General features: G+C 52.1%; 1 protein-coding gene across 2 annotated transcripts in view; it reads right to left on the reverse strand.

The window, feature by feature from the left end:
- Positions 1-13,433, reverse strand: part of LOC145349912 (BRCA1-associated RING domain protein 1-like) — a 194,223-nt gene extending 180,790 nt beyond the window's left edge. Inside the window, exons 1-3 of one of the 2 annotated variants that reach the window (XM_080198578.1) lie at positions 13,327-13,433; positions 7,207-7,263; positions 1,123-1,271 (exon numbers count right to left, since the gene is read on the reverse strand). In XM_080198578.1, coding sequence (XP_080054704.1) covers positions 1,123-1,271; positions 7,207-7,263; positions 13,327-13,415 — 295 coding nt within the window. In that variant the 5' untranslated portion in view covers positions 13,416-13,433. The remainder of the gene's footprint in view (positions 1-1,122; positions 1,272-7,206; positions 7,264-13,326) is intronic. The other variant, XM_080198579.1, reaches the window with a different exon arrangement.
- Between the last annotated feature and the right edge of the window lie 3,481 nt (positions 13,434-16,914).

A 16,914-nucleotide genomic window follows, 5' to 3' on the forward strand; every position in this document is an offset into this window, starting at 1 on the left:
TTGGGGCTCATCACCATCATTCCAGAATCCTTTATAAAATCAAACGCAACTGTGATAACCGTCTTCATGTACAACATTCCCTGACTGGAAGGAACAGGGACACAGGAAATGTTTGCTCATTTACAGGAAATGTACATAATCCATACACAGACTTGGGGTCATTTCATTTCTTGTAACATGCAATGAAATGAAACCTCATGTCACATCATTTCACACAATCACCCATCAGCTCTGGACACGTAATTAGACGATGGCAGTCCACCATTCATCACTGTCCAGCGTGATACTCATAACCAGCTAAACACTGAAAATAAAGCAAACGCCACAATGCCAAATAGACCAGTCCCCACTGGAACAGGGAGGTTGGAATGTTCTCACACAACACATCCATAAGCTAAGGTAACTGGGATGAATAATTCAAGCATCAATCTCAGTTAGCTGTCTAACCGCAAACCCCCTGCCTCCACCAACATGTTTCTAATAGATAATGCCTTGCAGTTGCAGTGAAGAATAGAACAAAAGGGTTTAAATAATTCTGAGGGAATCTTGTCCCTCTGGAATATGGGGCAAATGGTGAGATTATGCCAAAGTGAGAACATGGGGCAAATGGTGAGATTATGCCAAAGTGAGACACGGACATAGTGAGTAGCTGGGAATTAGGTCCAGCTGGAATTCGATGCACGTGGCCAAAGAGGTGGTCCGTTTCCTACTTTCCTTCAGCCTTCAATAGCTGGTGAAAGAGAGAGAGGGGTAACACTGCACAGTGAGGGGGGGGTTGCAGGAGCTGAGGGAGGGGGCAGCCGTGTGCGGAGGGAGGGGCGAGTGCGTGCAGGGATGGGGTACTGGTGTGCGCGGGGAGACGGGACGAACAAGAGATTTTCAACACAAAGTACTGGGAAAAAAACCTACCAACATCGTTGGACTGAGAAACAGAGTTAACACTGAGTCCAGTGTGACAATTCTTTGGAAATGGAAGGAGTCATAGTTGACTGAAAAAATAAACTTTCTCCACAAATGCTGCTAAACCTTTCCAGCACTTTCTTTTATTTCAGTAATAAGTCAGTGGCAACCTGTCAGACACACTGTCAATGGCAAAACACCATTCTTGAGTTCTAGCCTCACCTGGAGAGCCTCTGTCATCCAGTAGAGCTCGAAGTTGGCTGCACAAGTTGGCCATGCTGTGTAGTTGTCTGTTTGGCTGCAGATCTTTCACCCAGGCTGGAGTCTGACATTCTGGACAGCCCTTCCCAAAAGAATCAGCAACACAAACTCTGTAAAAGAAAACAGACTTCAGTTCAGGCCCATTCACATAAAATATTCAATAGAAAAACATTGCCGATGCTGGAAATCTTTAAAAAAAAACAGAAATTACAAGAAATACTCGGCAAGTCAGTCAGTGGGAGGACAGAAGCATTAGCCTTCGCTGTGTGGACAGTATTTGTAGTAGTAAGTGGACTGGTATAGCATCACAATTTGAAGGAAAAGCAGGAGGCAAATATATATTCGTGTGCGTTTGACACAAGTGAGGGAGAGATAGATGGACAAGGAGGAAAATAAAGGAATCCCCAATGGAACTATCAAGGTTAAATGAAGTAATAGGCTTTTTAAAACTGTCTTTCTGGTTTTGAGGAACTTACTTAGGGCAGAATAAACAATCCTAACTCTGTCATCGGAGTACACACATGTCTACACAGGCAGCAAATCTGATCTAAAAGATAAATAAACACATTCCTGTAAGGATGAAGGATAGGCATGGCAAGTTTTGGGAACCTTGGATAATGAGAGATATTGTGAGCCTAGTCAAAGTGAAAAAGGAAGTATTTGTCAAAGCTAGGGAGCTGGGAACACATGAGGTAGATGTGGAATACAAGAACAGTAGAAGGAACTTAAGCAAAGAGTAAGAAGGGCTAAAATGGGTCATGAAAAAGCATTGGCAAGCAGGATTAAGGAAAATCGCAAGGCTTTTTATACACATGTAAAGAGCAAGAGGGTAGTCAGGGAGAGGGTTGACCCACTCAAGGACAAGGAAGGGTTCTATGCGTGGAGCCAGAGGAAATGGGTAAGGTATGAAATGAGTACTTTGTGTCAGTATTCACCAAAGAGAAGAACTTGGTGGATGATCTGGGAAAGGATGTGTAGATAGTTTGAGTCATGTTGAAATCAAAAAGGTGGCGGTATTGGGGTTCTTGAAAAACATTAAGGTAGACAAGTCCCCAGGGCCTGATGCGATATACCGCAGTATACTGAGAGAGGCAAGGGAGGAAATTGCTGGGGCCTTGAGAGAAATCTTTGTATCCTCACTGGCTACAGGGGAGGTCCCAGAGGATTGGAGAATAGTCAATGATGTTCCTTTATTTAAGAAGGATAGCAAGAATAATCCAGGTAATTGCAGGCCAGTGACCCTTACATCAGTGGTAGAGAAATTATTGGAGAGGATTCTTTGAGACAGGATTTGTTCCCACTTGGAAATAAGTGGATGTATTAGTGAGAGGCAACATGGTTTTGTGAAGGGAAGGTCGTGTCTCATGAACTTGATTGAGTTTTTCAAGGAAGTGACGAAGGTGATTGATGAGGGTAGGGCAGTAGATGTTGTCTACATGGACTTCAGTAAGGCATTTGACAAGGTCCCTCATGGCAGACTGGTGCAGAAGGTGAAGTCGCATGGGATCAGAGGTGAGCTGGCAAGGTGGATACAAAACTGGCTCAGTCAAAGAAGACAGAGGGTAGCATTGGAAGGGTTCATTTCCGAATGGGGGGTTGTGACAAGTGGTGTTCCTCAGGCGTCAGTGCTGGACCTTTGCTGTTTGTAATATACATAAATGATTTGGAGGAAAATGTAATTGGATTGATTAGTAAGTTTGCAGACAACACAAAGGTTAGTGGATTTGCGGATAGCGATGAGGACCATCAGAGGATACAGATCAGTTGGAGACTTGGACGGAGAGATGGCAGATGGAGTTTAATTCAGATAAATGTGAGGTAATGCGTTTTGGGAGGTCTAATAAAAATAGGAAATATACAGTATATACACTTCAGAGTATCGACAGGCAAAGGGATCTGGGTGTACAGGTACATGGGTCACTGAAAGCAGCAATGTGGGTAGAGAAGGTAGTCAAGAAGGCATAAGGCATGCTTGCCTTCATTGGCCAGGGTATTGAGTTTAAAAATTGGCAAGTCATGTTGCAGCTTTATAGAACTTTAGTTAGGCCACACGTGGAATGTAGTGTTCAATTCTGGTCGCCACACTACCAGAAGGATGTAGAGACTTTGCAGAGGGTACAGGAAAGATTCACCAGGATGTTGCCTGGAATGAAGAGCATTAACTATGAGGAGAGGTTGAAAAAACTTGGTTTGTTCTCACTGGAGCGACAGAGGTTGAAGGGTGAGACCTGATTGAACTCTACAAGATTATGAGAGGCTGGACAGAATGGATAGTCAGAAGTTTTATCCCAGGGTCGAAGTGTCAATTATTGGGGGGCATAGATTTAAGGTGTGAGGGGCAAGGTTTAAAGGAGATGTACGAGGCAGATTTTTTTTTTTAACACAGAGGGTAGTGGGTGCCTGGAACTTGTTGCCGGGGGAGGTAGTGGAAGCGAATACGGTAGTGACTTTTAAGGGGTGTCTTGACAAGTACATGACTAGAATGGGAAGAGGGATATGTTCCCTGGAAGGATAGGGGATTTTCATTAAGTCAGGCTGCATGGTCAGTGCAAGCTTGGAGGGCCAAAGGGCCTGTCCCTGTGATGTAATTTTCTTTGTTATAATTAAACATGGTTTAGAACAAAGAACAATGATAAGACAGGCTTGCATTTGTAGAGCACCTTATCAAGTCTCAGAAGCATCTCAAAGATTTTCATATCAGAGGGTGACTGTATGGAAAAGTAATGACTGCCTTCTACGCAATCAGATCATTCCTTTTTGTTTGCGGAACGTTGGAGAGAGCACCAAACCAACGTCCTTGTTACAGAACCATGTGGTTTTGCTGGGCAACACACCATGGTACAATTGAAGTGGCAACATCAAACTGACCCGGTATGGCACAGTAATTTATAATGTTTCACTTTAAGGTCAGTCAGCTGAATGAGGAGTAGCTTGCTTTCACAATTCTGATGGTCACATTTTTAAGATTATAAGCAAGATATCTCTTGGAATCAGCGTCATTGGACACTCCACCTCAGGGCTCCTGCAAATCAAAAGGCACATTTCTCTCACCATCTCAGTAAGTAATAACAATACACAAGGAGCATGGCTCTAAACACCAGCTATACAATTAACCTCTCTTCTACAGCAGACAGAATTATCATTCCTATCGAGTACCCAGCCTTCAAAACAACTGTTTTCATTTATACCAAACAGATGAGCAGGAAACAGTGAAATATCCATTACTTTATTCTCTCTGAAACGTGAAACAACCAAATCACCAGCATGCAACATGAGCCCAGCCTCACTCGCTGTGACTGAACCTTCATGCGATAATAATTACCGCTTTGTCACTGTTGTCTATATCCTCAGAGCAAACAAATAAAATCAAGAATCAACTGGCCACTGCCACATGGGATTTTTCAGGTTATTATGGATGGATAGATAAAGAGGCATTGAATATCTTTCTGTAGCTACCATTATCGTGACTGTCAAAGAAGATTCCATCCAATCAAAGATACGTCCCCTTCATAAAAGGTCCAAGACAGAGCTGCTAATCAATCCCGCTATCCCCAGGCTTACAGTATTCCAGCTCCTCCCACCCCGGTAATGCTGAAATAAAAGCAATAAATGGCTACGGTTCAGATAGTTCCATAAAATCAAAGCCATTTATCAATATCAATACATTTCAACAGTACAAATGACTGCACATCAAAAACACTTAATTGGCTGTAAAGATCTTTACAAGACTCTGAAGCCATGAAAGGTACTATGGAAGTGCATGTCCATCTACTTTTCAAATATAGAAACTTTGGCAATGGCAAAGATGTCTGCAGTTTTACAATACTTTAAATAACCGTGATACATCTCTTGATTTGCCAGCACATTTCCTCTATTGGCAATATAGGCCTTTGGAGATGAGAAACGGCCTTTCAGGTACCTATTCCCATCCTTGGCAAAAGAGGTCTTCACCGCCCAAGGTTTACGTCTCGCAGCTGCTAAGTTAAAGTCATCTGTCTTTGAGCATTAGATGTGTGTGCGGATCATGGCAAGGGGTCACATTTGCATCAATACTGATCGAGATTTTCCACACAGAAAAGTTTGAAGATTCCTGGCTTAGTACAAATCGAGGTAATATGTATTCTATTCCTTGCAGATCCCCAAAGCAGCATGCCAGTTTCAAGAATCAGAGATAACACGGGTGATTAGGCAAAGGATTGAGGCAGACTGTTGTGAAAATACATTTCGCAAGTTGAAAACTGCAAGTATTCATAAATTCACAGAAAAATAAATCTATTTCACTAGTTGACATGTCCCTTAAGAAGGCAGCAGGAACTATATAGACTCTGGCACAATGATTAGCACTGCTGTCTCACAGCGGCTGCGACCCAGGTTCAATTCTGGCCTTCGGAGACAGTCTCTATGGAGTTTGCACATTCACCCTGTGTCTGCGTGGCTTTCCTCCAGATGCTCCGGTTTCTACCCAAAGATGTATAGTTTAGATGGATAAGCCATGATAAGTGTGTGGGGTTACAGGGATAGGACAGAGAAGGGGGACTAGATAAGATACTGGGTCAGAGAGTCAGTGTGAACTCTGGGGCCGAATGGCCTCTTCTGCACTGTACGCACTCTATGATTCTATAACATATTCAAAGTATTTCAATACATTTTTTAACATCAACCACACCAAGCCACCTAACCCCTCAGGATGTCCTGCTGCAATGTTCTGGGACTGAGAAGATTGGTGTCCATTTTGCTTTGCCCTGAGTACAACTCCAGCCACTTAAGAAATTTCCCCCTCATTTCCACTGATTTAATTTTACTAGTACTTCTTAGTGCCACACTTGGGAGTAATGCTGTCTTAACATCAGGAGCAGTCAGTCTCACTTCTGGTCCAGAGATGAGTAATCCTTAGAAAATAACCTTAACTGAGCACTGAGGACAATGTAATTGCTGAGATAAATGCTGTTTGATGACAACTTCCACAACTTTTTTGATAAGCGGGAGCAGACTTCCTGGGTGTTAATCGGCCGGATTGCATTTACTCAGCATCTTGTGGACAGCAGGTACACAGGACTGAGCACCTTTTCGAATTGTCGGAAAGCCATAAACTGGAACAACTTGCGCCAAGATAAACAGCATGGGCAAAGATCCAGCTAGTTCGGGAATATGATTCTTCAACACGACAGCCAGATATTATCAGCCTTTGCATTCTCTGCACTCAGTTGTCATGTGGAATGAAATGAATTGTCTGAATCTATGATCCTGGGGCCTCAGCCCGTTGAGAAGGATCATCCACTCAGCATTTCTGGCTGAAGGTGGCTGCAAATATTTCAGCCTTTCCTTTTGCTGGGCTCTGCAGTCACGAAAGATGGCGCATGTTCACCGAGCCCCTCCTTCTGTTAGTTACTGGCGTGTCCAGTACACCGTGTGTGACTGGACACGCCAGCGTTATAGAGCTTTGTCCTGATCCGTCGTTTGTGGGATCACATATCTCACCGTCATTGCTAATAGCAGCTCCTAAAATTTATTTTATTAGTGTTACAAGCAGGCCTACACTAACACTGCAATGAAGTTACTGTGAAAATCCTGTAGTCACCACACACCAGTGCCTGTTTCAATACACTGAGGGAGGATTTAGCATGGCCAACACATCTAACCAGCATGTCTTTTGGACTGTGGGAGGAAACCAGAGCGCCCAGAGGAAACCCATGCAGACACGGGGAGAATGTGCAGACTCCACACAGACAGCGACCCAAGCAGGGAAATCGAATCCAAGTCCCTGGTGCTTTGAGGCAGCAGTGTTAATCACTGTGCCACCGTGCTGTCCTACTCGGTGGCCAGAATTTTACTGGCACGCCCGCCCCAATTCCAGGGGCCGGCGAGGCACAGTGAACTGCATTGCCCGATGGCCTCAGGTGAGATCGTACGAACCTCGGGTGGTTGTGCCAGTAAAATTCCACCCAGTGTTACAAAATAACGTGAAAAAGACAACAGCATCCTTTGTAGCAATTTTATTCGACAGAAGTCAGATTTTGACAACCCCCCCCACACTAACGCTCTTACCGGCAAAATATATGCTCACAGCCTCCAAGACAGACAGGTTCCTGCAGGAGTTTGCAACTGAAAGACAGAAACACTCCTCAATAATCAAGACACATGCTGTAAAATAAATGACATATTTGTGGCTCTCCATGTGCAAGACTCAAACAGCTATCAGAAGCAGAAAATACACCACAGGAAACACATATAAAAATCTAACAATAAATTATGCTTTGGGTTTTTTTTTAAATATTTGTTGGGAGGGGAAATTAAACCATGCAGAGAAGCTACAGGACTTGCAGCAAGCTCCAGAACACAGAAAGGAATGAGATCAAATGGGTTCTTTGTTCTGGCCGTGGTAATTTAACACAAGGATTTGTACAAGAAATGGGTGGCACAGTGGTTAGCACGGCTGCCTCACAGCACCAGGGACTCAGGTTCAATTCTAGCCTCGGGTCACTATCTGTGTGGAGTCTGCACGTTCTCTCCGTGTCTGCATGGTTTTCCTCTGGGTGCTCCAGTTTCCTCTTACAGTCCAAAGATGTGCGGGTTAGGTGGATCAGCCGTGCTAAATTGCCCCTTAGTGTCCAAAGATGTGTACGTTGGGGGGGTGTGGGGACTAGCCATGGTCAATGCACAGGGCTAGGGTAGAAAGGAGGGGCTAGGTAAGATGCACTTTCAGAGAGTTGGTGCAGACCTGATGGCCTGAAGGGCCTCCTTCTGCATAGGCCACACAATCCTACGAGTCTGCACCACCATTCAGTAAGATCATGCCTCAACTCTTGCATTAACTTGACTTTAGCATCCTATCTCCATATCTCTCGTTTCCCTTGGTGCCCAAACATCAATTGATGTCTGGCTCAAATATACTCAATCCCTGCGTATTCTTGGCTCTCTGGTGTAGAAAATGTTAAAGTCTCTTGAATAACAACTTTCACCTCAGCTCTGTCCTAATTAGTCAATTCCTTACCCTGCGACTGTGACCTCCCCCCAACTTTAGACTCTTCAGCCAAGGGACACAAGTATCTCACATCTACCCTGCCAAGCCCCGGAGAACTTAATATCTTCAATGAGATCACCTCTCATTCTTCTAAACCCAACAGTATGCAGATCCACCACTACTCCATCCTTCCCCGTAGGACAGCCTTCTCATCCAATGAATCAATTGAGTGAACCTTCATGCTGCCCCCTCTAAAGCAAGTATATTTTTTCTTACCTAAGCAGACTAAAACATGCACACTGTGCCAGGTGTGGAATCATCAAACGCTTATCAAAATTGAACAAAACTTGCTGATAATTATATTGCAACCCATTTTGTAATAAAACCTGGTGCACAATTTGTCTTCCTAATTTCTTGCTGTACCTGCATGTTAACTTTGTGGCTCATAAGAGGATGCCCAAACTGCTCCCCATATTAATATTATTCATCTCCTACCTTTTAAAAATACTCAGCTTTCCCAATTTTCTACCAAAGTAGGTATTTTCACACCTTATACTCCATCTGTCACCTCCTTGCTCACTCATTTAACCTGTCCGTATTCCTCTGCAACCTCTGTGTGTACTCCTCCCATCTTACTTTGCTAAGCCACATACTGTCAGCAAGCCTGGAGTCCTTACAACAACTCACCAATGACATGCTGCCACCCTGAATATGATCCATTTATTTCTACTGTATTTTCAGTCTGTTAAACAATGTTCTATCCATGCCAAATTGCCCTCAATCCCATGAGCTGCAATCCTGTGTAACAAAGCTACTGTATGGCACTTTATCAAATGTCTTTGGATAATCCAAATATACTGTATCAAGTTGATTTCCCCCTATCTATTCCTCAAAAAAAATTCCTCTATCCGCAATAAAAATTGCCAAACTCAATTTACCTTTCATAAACCCGCGTTGGCTCTAATTATATGACTGTCTAAGTGCCTTATTATCACTTACTTAAGAGGTTCAAGCATTTCCTTCCTCGATGTTGCAGTTTACTATTTTTCCCTCCCTCTTTTCTTGAACATATATTTGCTATCTTCCAATCCATGAGACTTAGTGCATAGAAACATACATAGAAATTAAAAGTAGGCCGTTCACCCCTTCAAACCTGCCCCACCATTCACTTTGATCATGGCTCATCATCAAATTCAATACCTTGATCCCACCTTCCCCCTACTTTGATCCCTTTAGCCCAAAGAGCTTTACCTAATTCCTTCTTGAAATCACACAACCTTTTGACCTCAACTACTTTCTGCAGTAGTGAATTCCACACATTCACCACCATCTGGGTGATGAAATTTCTCATTACCTCAGCTCTAAAAGGATTATCCCTCATCATCAAACTATGACACTGAGTTCTGGAATCCTTCGCCATTGGAAACATTCTTTCTGAATCTGTCCTTGTCTAACCCTTTCACAATTTTATAAGTTTCTATGAGGTCTCCTCTCACCCATTGAAACTCAAATGAATACAATCCTAACTGACTTAGTCTCTCCTCATATGACTGACCTGCCATCCCAGGAATCAGCCTGGTAAACTTTTGCTGTACTCCCTCTATAGCAAGGGCATCCTTTCTCAGATAAAGGCGCCAAAAGTGCACACAATATTCCAGGTGTGGCCTCGCCAATACCTTACACACTTGCAGTAAAGCATCCCATCCCTACGCTCAAATCCTCTCACTATGAAAGCCAACATACCATTTGCCCTCTTTACTGTCTGCTATACCTGTGCTCTTACTTTCAGCGAGTGACGCAGGAGGACACCAAGTATCCACCTCTCTCAAATTACACCCATTCAAATGTCTGCCGCAGGAGGACACCAAGTATCCACCTCTCTCAAATTACACCCATTCAAATGTCTGCCTTTCTATGTCTGTTACTAAAGCAGATGGCCTCATTTACCCACATCATACTGCATCTGTCATGTATATGCCCACACACACAGCATGTCCAAATCACACTGAAGCATCTCTGCATCATTCTCACATTTCACCCTCCCACCAACTTTGTATCATTTGCAAATTTAGAAATAATACATTTCGTACCCTCATCCACATCATTAATATATAATGTGAACAGTTGGGGTCTTAGCACAGATCCCTGTGTACCCCACTAGTCACTGCCAATCAGAAAAAGATTAGTTTCTTCCAACTCTTTGCTTCCTATCTGCTAACCAGCTTTCTTTCTATCCATCTCAAGACACTGCCCTCAATCTCAGGCACTTTAACTTTACATAGTGAGACCTTGTCAAAAGCGTTCTGAAAGTCTAAATGGACCACATCCACTGTTTCTCCTTAATCAACTCTACTATGACATCCTCAAAGAATTCCAATAGAATTGGCAAGCATGATTTCCCTTCTGTAAATCAAATGTTGACTCTGTTTGCTTATACCACTGCTTTCCAAATGCTATAAAATCCTTGATAATGGACTCTAGCAACTTCCTGACCACAGACATCACGCTCACTGCTCTATAATTCCCTATTTTCTCTCAACCTCTCTTTTTGAAGTGAGCTTACGTTAGCTACCCTCCAAATCTAGCAACCATCCCAGTGTCCAAAGGATTGAGGAAATTGACCACCAATGGAGCTACTACTTCTAGGGCCACTTCCTTAAGTACTCTGGGATGAAGATTATCGGGACCTGGAGATTTATCCACCTCTGATTTCATCAATTTCCCCAAAACCATTTCTCTACTAATACTGATTTCCTTCAGCTCCTCACCAAAAGTGGTGTTTCTCAAAACTTCTGGCACATTATTCATGTCATCCTTTGTGAAGACAGAAGCAAAAGATGGATTTAACTCCTCAGCCATTTCTTTATTCCTCATTATGAATTCTCCCCTTCATTTGTTTTTGTCATGCTTATTCTCTTTATATACCTATAGAAACTTTTACAGTTAGTATTTATGTTCTGCACTAGCTTATTTGCCCCTTCTTAATCAATACCTTGATGTAAAACCCCTTTCCTGAATTTTAAACTGCTTCCAATCCTCAGGTCTATTGTTTTTTTCTTGCCAATTTGCATGGTTCATCATTCAATCTAATACTATCTCTAATTTCCCTTGTGAGACATGGTTTGGTCACAGTTCCCTTTCCACTCTGGAGCTCATTCCTTGAATGCCTGTCATTGCCTGTCTACTGTCCTTCCCTTCAGCACCGTTTCAGTAGATTGTTAGACTGTTTCCCAGTCTAACATGGCCAATTCATGCCTCAAACCATCAGTCACCTTCATTGAAATTCAGGACCCTGGTCTCAGAATCACTATTCATTTTGATAAAGCATTCTATCATTTCTGTTCACTCATCCCCAACACACCCCTGCCAGCCCACTCCGCCCTCCCCCCAGCACGCACACCCTGCCCCCTCCACCCTCCCCCAGCGTGCAACCCCTGCCTCCTCCACTCTCCCCCAGCGCACAACCTCTGCCCCCTCCACCCTCCCCCAGCGTGCAACCCCTACCCCCTCCGCTCTCCCCCAGCACGCAACCCCTGACCCCTCCACCAGCGTGCACCCCCTGCCCCCTCCCCCAGCACGCGCACCGCCCGCCCCCTCCGCCCTCCCCCAGCGCGCGCACCCCCCGCCCCCTCCGTCCACCCCCAGCACGCACTCCCTGCCCCCTCCCCAGGCACGCAAGCCCCGCTCCCTCCCAGCGCGCACCCGTCTCCTCCACCCTCCCCCAGCATGCACCCCCTGCCCCCAGCATGCACCCCCTGCCCCCTCCGCCCTCCCCCAACCCTTCCACCCTAGGCAGTGTGCACCCCATCTCCTCCACCCTCCCCCAGCATGCACCCCCTGCCACAGCTGCCCTCCCCCAGCGCGCACCCCCTGCGCTCCCCCCACCCCACCCCGTCCCCTATGTCCCCCCCCACCCCACCCCACCCCGTCCCCTATGTCCCCCCCCCACCCCACCCCGTCCCCTATGTCCCCCCCACCCCACCCCGTCCCCTATGTCCCTCCCCCCCTACCCCACCCCGTCCCCTATGTCCCTCCCCCTCCACCCCACCCCGTCCCCTATGTCCCCCCCCCACCCCGCCCCGTCCCCTGTCCCCTATGTCCCCCCCCACCCCGCCCCGTCCCCCGTCCCCTATGTCCCCCCCCACCCCGCCCCGTCCCCTATGTCCCCCCCCACCCCGCCCCGTCCCCCGTCCCCTATGTCCCCCCCCACCCCGCCCCGTCCCCTATGTCCCCCCCCACCCCGCCCCGTCCCCTATGTCCCCCCCCACCCCGCCCCGTCCCCTATGTCCCCCCCCACCCCGCCCCGTCCCCTATGTCCCCCCCCACCCCACCCCGTCCCCTATGTCCCCCCCCACCCCACCCCGTCCCCTATGTCCCCCCCCACCCCACCCCGTCCCCTATGTCCCCCCCCACCCCACCCCGTCCCCTGTCCCCTATGACCCCCCCACCCCACCCTCCGTCCCCTATGTGCCCCCCACCCCCCGCGTACCCCCTACCCCACCCCGCACCCCCCACCCCGTACCCCCCACCCGACCCCCCACCCCACCCCGTCCCCCCCACCCCACCCCATCCCCCATGTCCCCCCCCCGTCCCCCATGTCCCCCCCCCGTCCCCGTCCCCCATGTCCCCCCCCGTCCCCGTCCCCCATGTCCCCCCCCGTCCCCCATGTCCCCCCCCGTCCCCGTCCCCCATGTCCCCCCCCGTCCCCGTCCCCCATGTCCCCCCCCGTCCCCCATGTCCCCCTCCGTCCCCGTCCCCCATGTCCCCCCCCGTCCCCCATGTCCCCCCCCGTCCCCGTCCCCCATGTCCCCCCCCCGTCCCCCATGTCCCCCCCCGTCCCCGTCCCCCATGTCCCCCCCGTCCCCCCCCCGTCCCCGTCCCCCATGTCCCCCCGTCCCCCCCCCGTCCCCGTCCCCCATGTCCCCCCCGTCCCCGTCCCCCATGTCCCCCCCGTCCCCGTCCCCCATGTCCCCCCCGTCCCCGTCCCCTATGTCCCCCCCACCCCATCCCATCCCCTGTCCCCTATGTCCCCCCGACCCCAACTCATCCCCTCCCCCCCATGTCTTCCCAGATCAACCCCCCCCCCGTCTCCTATGCCCACTCTTCCCCTAAAGCCACCCCTGACCCCTCCCATGTCCCCTTCAACTCCCCTTCCCCATATTCCCACTGTATCTCCCAGCCGCCGCTCGGAGTTATGCAGTTACCAGGCTGAGCATTGCAGCATCGCCTCCAACGCGGCCAGAGCCCCGGCGGTACGACTCCAGCCCTCACCCGGACCCTGCGGCTCCGCCATCCCGGTTCCCTGCCCCAGGCCGCCAGCACTCCCGCCAAAACATCAAAGTGGGGGGCGGGGGGAGGGGCCAGGGTGAGTGACAGCCCAGGGGCGGGGACAGTGTCCGTGACAGCCCAGGGGCGGGGCCAGTGTCCGTGACAGCCCAGGGGCGGGGACAGGTTGTGAGTGACAGCTCGAGGCCGGGGCGGGGCCAGTGTCAGTGACAGCCCAGGGGCGGGGACAGGTTGTGAGTGACAGCTCGAGGCCGGGGCGGAGCCAGTGTCAGTGACAGCCGGGGGCGGGGACAGGGCGTGAGTGACATCTCGGGGGCGGGGACGGGGCCAGGGCGTTAGTGACAGCCCGGGGCGGGGACAGGGTGTGAGTGACAGCCAGGGGGCGGGGCCACGTGATGAGTGACAGTCTTAGGGGGCGGGGTTTCTGTGTAAGTGACCGGCAGCGGCGACGGGGGCCGGTGCCGTGACCTCAAGATGATTGACAGCGAGGCACGGGCGTTGCGGAGGCAGATGGCTCCACACTGCCCCATAGAGGCAGGAAGAGGCATTGCCCCAGGATGTGCTTTGGCCAGGCAGCAGTTTGTGAGAGGCTGATGTTGGCATGTCCATGAATGATTTCCAACATGTTAGAAACACACTTTACTTGGCCAACAGCTCCTAGGTTGGCACTTGTAGCTGGAGCCTCTGGCTCAGAAGCAGGGGTGCTACCCACTATTCTTGTGGTTATCACCGCTGCCTCACAGCGCCAGGGACCCGGGTTCAATTCCAGTCTCGGATCACTGTCTGTGTGGAGTTTGCACGTTCACCCTGTATCTGCGGGATTTCCTCAGGTTTTGTCCCAAAGATGTGCGGGTTAGATGAATTGGCCATGTTAAATTGATCCTCGAGTCGGGGGTTTTAGCAGGGTAAATATATGGGGTTATGGGAATAGGGCCTGGGTGGGATTGCTGTTTGGTGCAGGTTCGATGGGCTGAATGGCTTCCTTCTGCACTGTAGGTATTCTATGATACCCACCTGTAATAATCTCTGGGATGCTCTGGGGGAGGTTTCTTGCCCTGGGGTGCGGTTCCTGCTCCGGGGTGGGGTCCCTGCTCCGGGGTGGACTCTCTGCTCTGGGGTGGGGTCCCTGCTCTGGGGTGGACTCTCTGCTCTGGGGTGGACTCTCTGCTCTGGGATGGGGTCCCTGCTCCGTGGTGGGGTCCCTGCTCCGTGGTGGACTCTCTGCTCCGGGGTGGACTCTCTGCTCTGGGGTGGACTCTCTGCTCTGGGATGGGGTCCCTGCTCCGTGGTGGGGTCCCTGCTCCGGGGTGGACTCTCTGCTCCGGGGTGGACTCTCTGCTCTGGGATGGGGTCCCTGCTCCGGGGTGGACTCTCTGCTCCGGGGTGGACTCTCTGCTCTGGGGTGGGGTCCCTGCTCCAGGGTGGGGTCCCTGCTCCAGGGTGGGGTCCCTGCTCCGGGGTGGACTCTCTGCTCCGGGGTGGGGTCCTTGCTCCGGGGTGGACTCTCTGCTCTGGGGTGGGGTCCCTGCTCTGGGGTGGGGTCCCTGCTCCGGGGTGGGGGCCCTGCTCCAGGGTGGACTCTCTGCTCCGGGGTGGGGTCTCTGCTCTGGGGTGGGGTCCCTGCTCCGGGGTGGACTCTCTGCTCTGGGGTGGACTCCCTGCTCTGGGGTGGGGGCCCTGCTCCGGGGTGGGGGCCCTGCTCCGGGGTGGGGTCCCTGCTCCAGGGTGGGGGCCCTGCTCCGGGGTGGGGTCCCTGCTCCGGGGTGGGGGCCCTGCTCCGGGGTGGGGGCCCTGCTCCGGGGTGGGGTCCCTGCTCCGGGATGGAGTCCCTGCTCCGGGGTGGGGTCCCTGCTCCGGGGTGGGGTCCCTGCTCCGGGGTGGGGTCCCTGCTCCGGGGTGGACACCCTGCTCCGGGGTGGGGTCCCTGCTCCGGGGTGGGGTCCCTGCTCTGGGGTGGGGTCCCTGCTCCGTGGTGGACTCCCTGCTCCGGGGTGGGGTCCCTGCTCCGGGGTGGGGTCCCTGGTCTGGGGTGGACTCCCTGGTCTGGGGTGGGGTCCCTGCTCCGGGATGGGGTCCCTGCTCCGGGGTGGGGTCCCTGCTCTTCGATGGGGTCCCTGCTCTGGGGTGGGTCCGTGCTCCAGGGTGGGGTCCCTGCTCCGGGGTGGGGTCCCTGCTCTGGGGTGGGGGCCCTGCTGTGAGGTGGGGGCCCTGCTCTGGGGTGGGGTCCCTGCTCCGGGGTGGGGTCCCTGCTCTGGGGTGGGGGCCCTGCTGTGAGGTGGGGGCCCTGCTCTGGGGTGGAGTCCCTGCTCCGGGGTGGGGTCCCTGCTCCGGGGTGGGGTCCCTGCTCTGGGGTGGGGTCCCTGCTCCGGGGTGGGGTCCGTGCTCCGGGGTGGGGTCCCTGCTCCGGGGTGGGGTCCCTGCTCCGGGGTGGGGGCCCTGCTCCGGGTTGGACTCCCTGCTCCGGGGTGGGGTCCCTGCTCTGGGGTGGGGTCCCTGCTCCGGGGTGGGGTCCCTGCTCCGGGGTGGGGTCCCTGCTCCGGGGTGGACTCCCTGCTCCGGGGTGGACTCCCTGCTCCGGGGTGGGGTCCCTGCTCTGGGGTGGGGTCCCTGCTCCGGGGTGGGGTCCCTGCTCTGGGGTGGGGTCCCTGCTCCGGGGTGGGGTCCCTGCTCTGGGGTGGGGGCCCTGCTGTGAGGTGGGGGCCCTGCTCTGGGGTGGGGTCCCTGCTCCGGGGTGGGGTCCCTGCTCTGGGGTGGGGTCCCTGCTCCGGGGTGGGGTCCGTGCTCCGGGGTGGGGGCCCTGCTCCGGGTTGGACTCCCTGCTCCGGGGTGGGGTCCCTGCTCCGGGGTGGGGTCCCTGCTCCGGGTTGGACTCCCTGCTCCGGGGTGGGGTCCCTGCTCTGGGGTGGGGTCCCTGCTCCGGGGTGGGGGCCCTGCTCCGGGTTGGACTCCCTGCTCCGGGGTGGGGTCCCTGCTCTGGGGTGGGGTCCCTGCTCCGGGGTGGGGTCCCTGCTCCGGGTTGGACTCCCTGCTCCGGGGTGGGGTCCCTGCTCCGGGGTGGGGTCCCTGCTCCGGGGTGGGGTCCCTGCTCTGGGGTGGGGTCCCTGCTCCGGGGTGGGGTCCGTGCTCCGGGGTGGGGTCCCTGCTCCGGGGTGGGGGCCCTGCTCCGGGTTGGACTCCCTGCTCCGGGGTGGGGTCCCTGCTCTGGGGTGGGGTCCCTGCTCTGGGGTGGGGGCCCTGCTCTGGGGTGGGGTCCCTGCTCCGGGGTGGGGTCCCTGCTCCTAATGTGAACCAGGTGTTTCTTTACAGCCTTACCCTGGATCTGCATCCTGTGGGAGACTGGCCCCATTTTCTCCATGAAGATGCCAGGGATCCATCTGGCACCAACCCCAAAGTTGCTGTCATAAACTTACTCACCCACTCTGCGTGTCCTCTCATGTTCTTGCGGAGTTGTGATTTATTTTCTGCTCCTTATGTCTGGATTGCACTCTCCCTGCCAGCTTTGGGAG

This window comes from Carcharhinus amblyrhynchos, chromosome 11 (assembly GCF_965287045.1).
Source record: "Carcharhinus amblyrhynchos chromosome 11, sCarAmb.v2.hapA, whole genome shotgun sequence".
Taxonomy (NCBI): domain Eukaryota; kingdom Metazoa; phylum Chordata; class Chondrichthyes; order Carcharhiniformes; family Carcharhinidae; genus Carcharhinus; species Carcharhinus amblyrhynchos.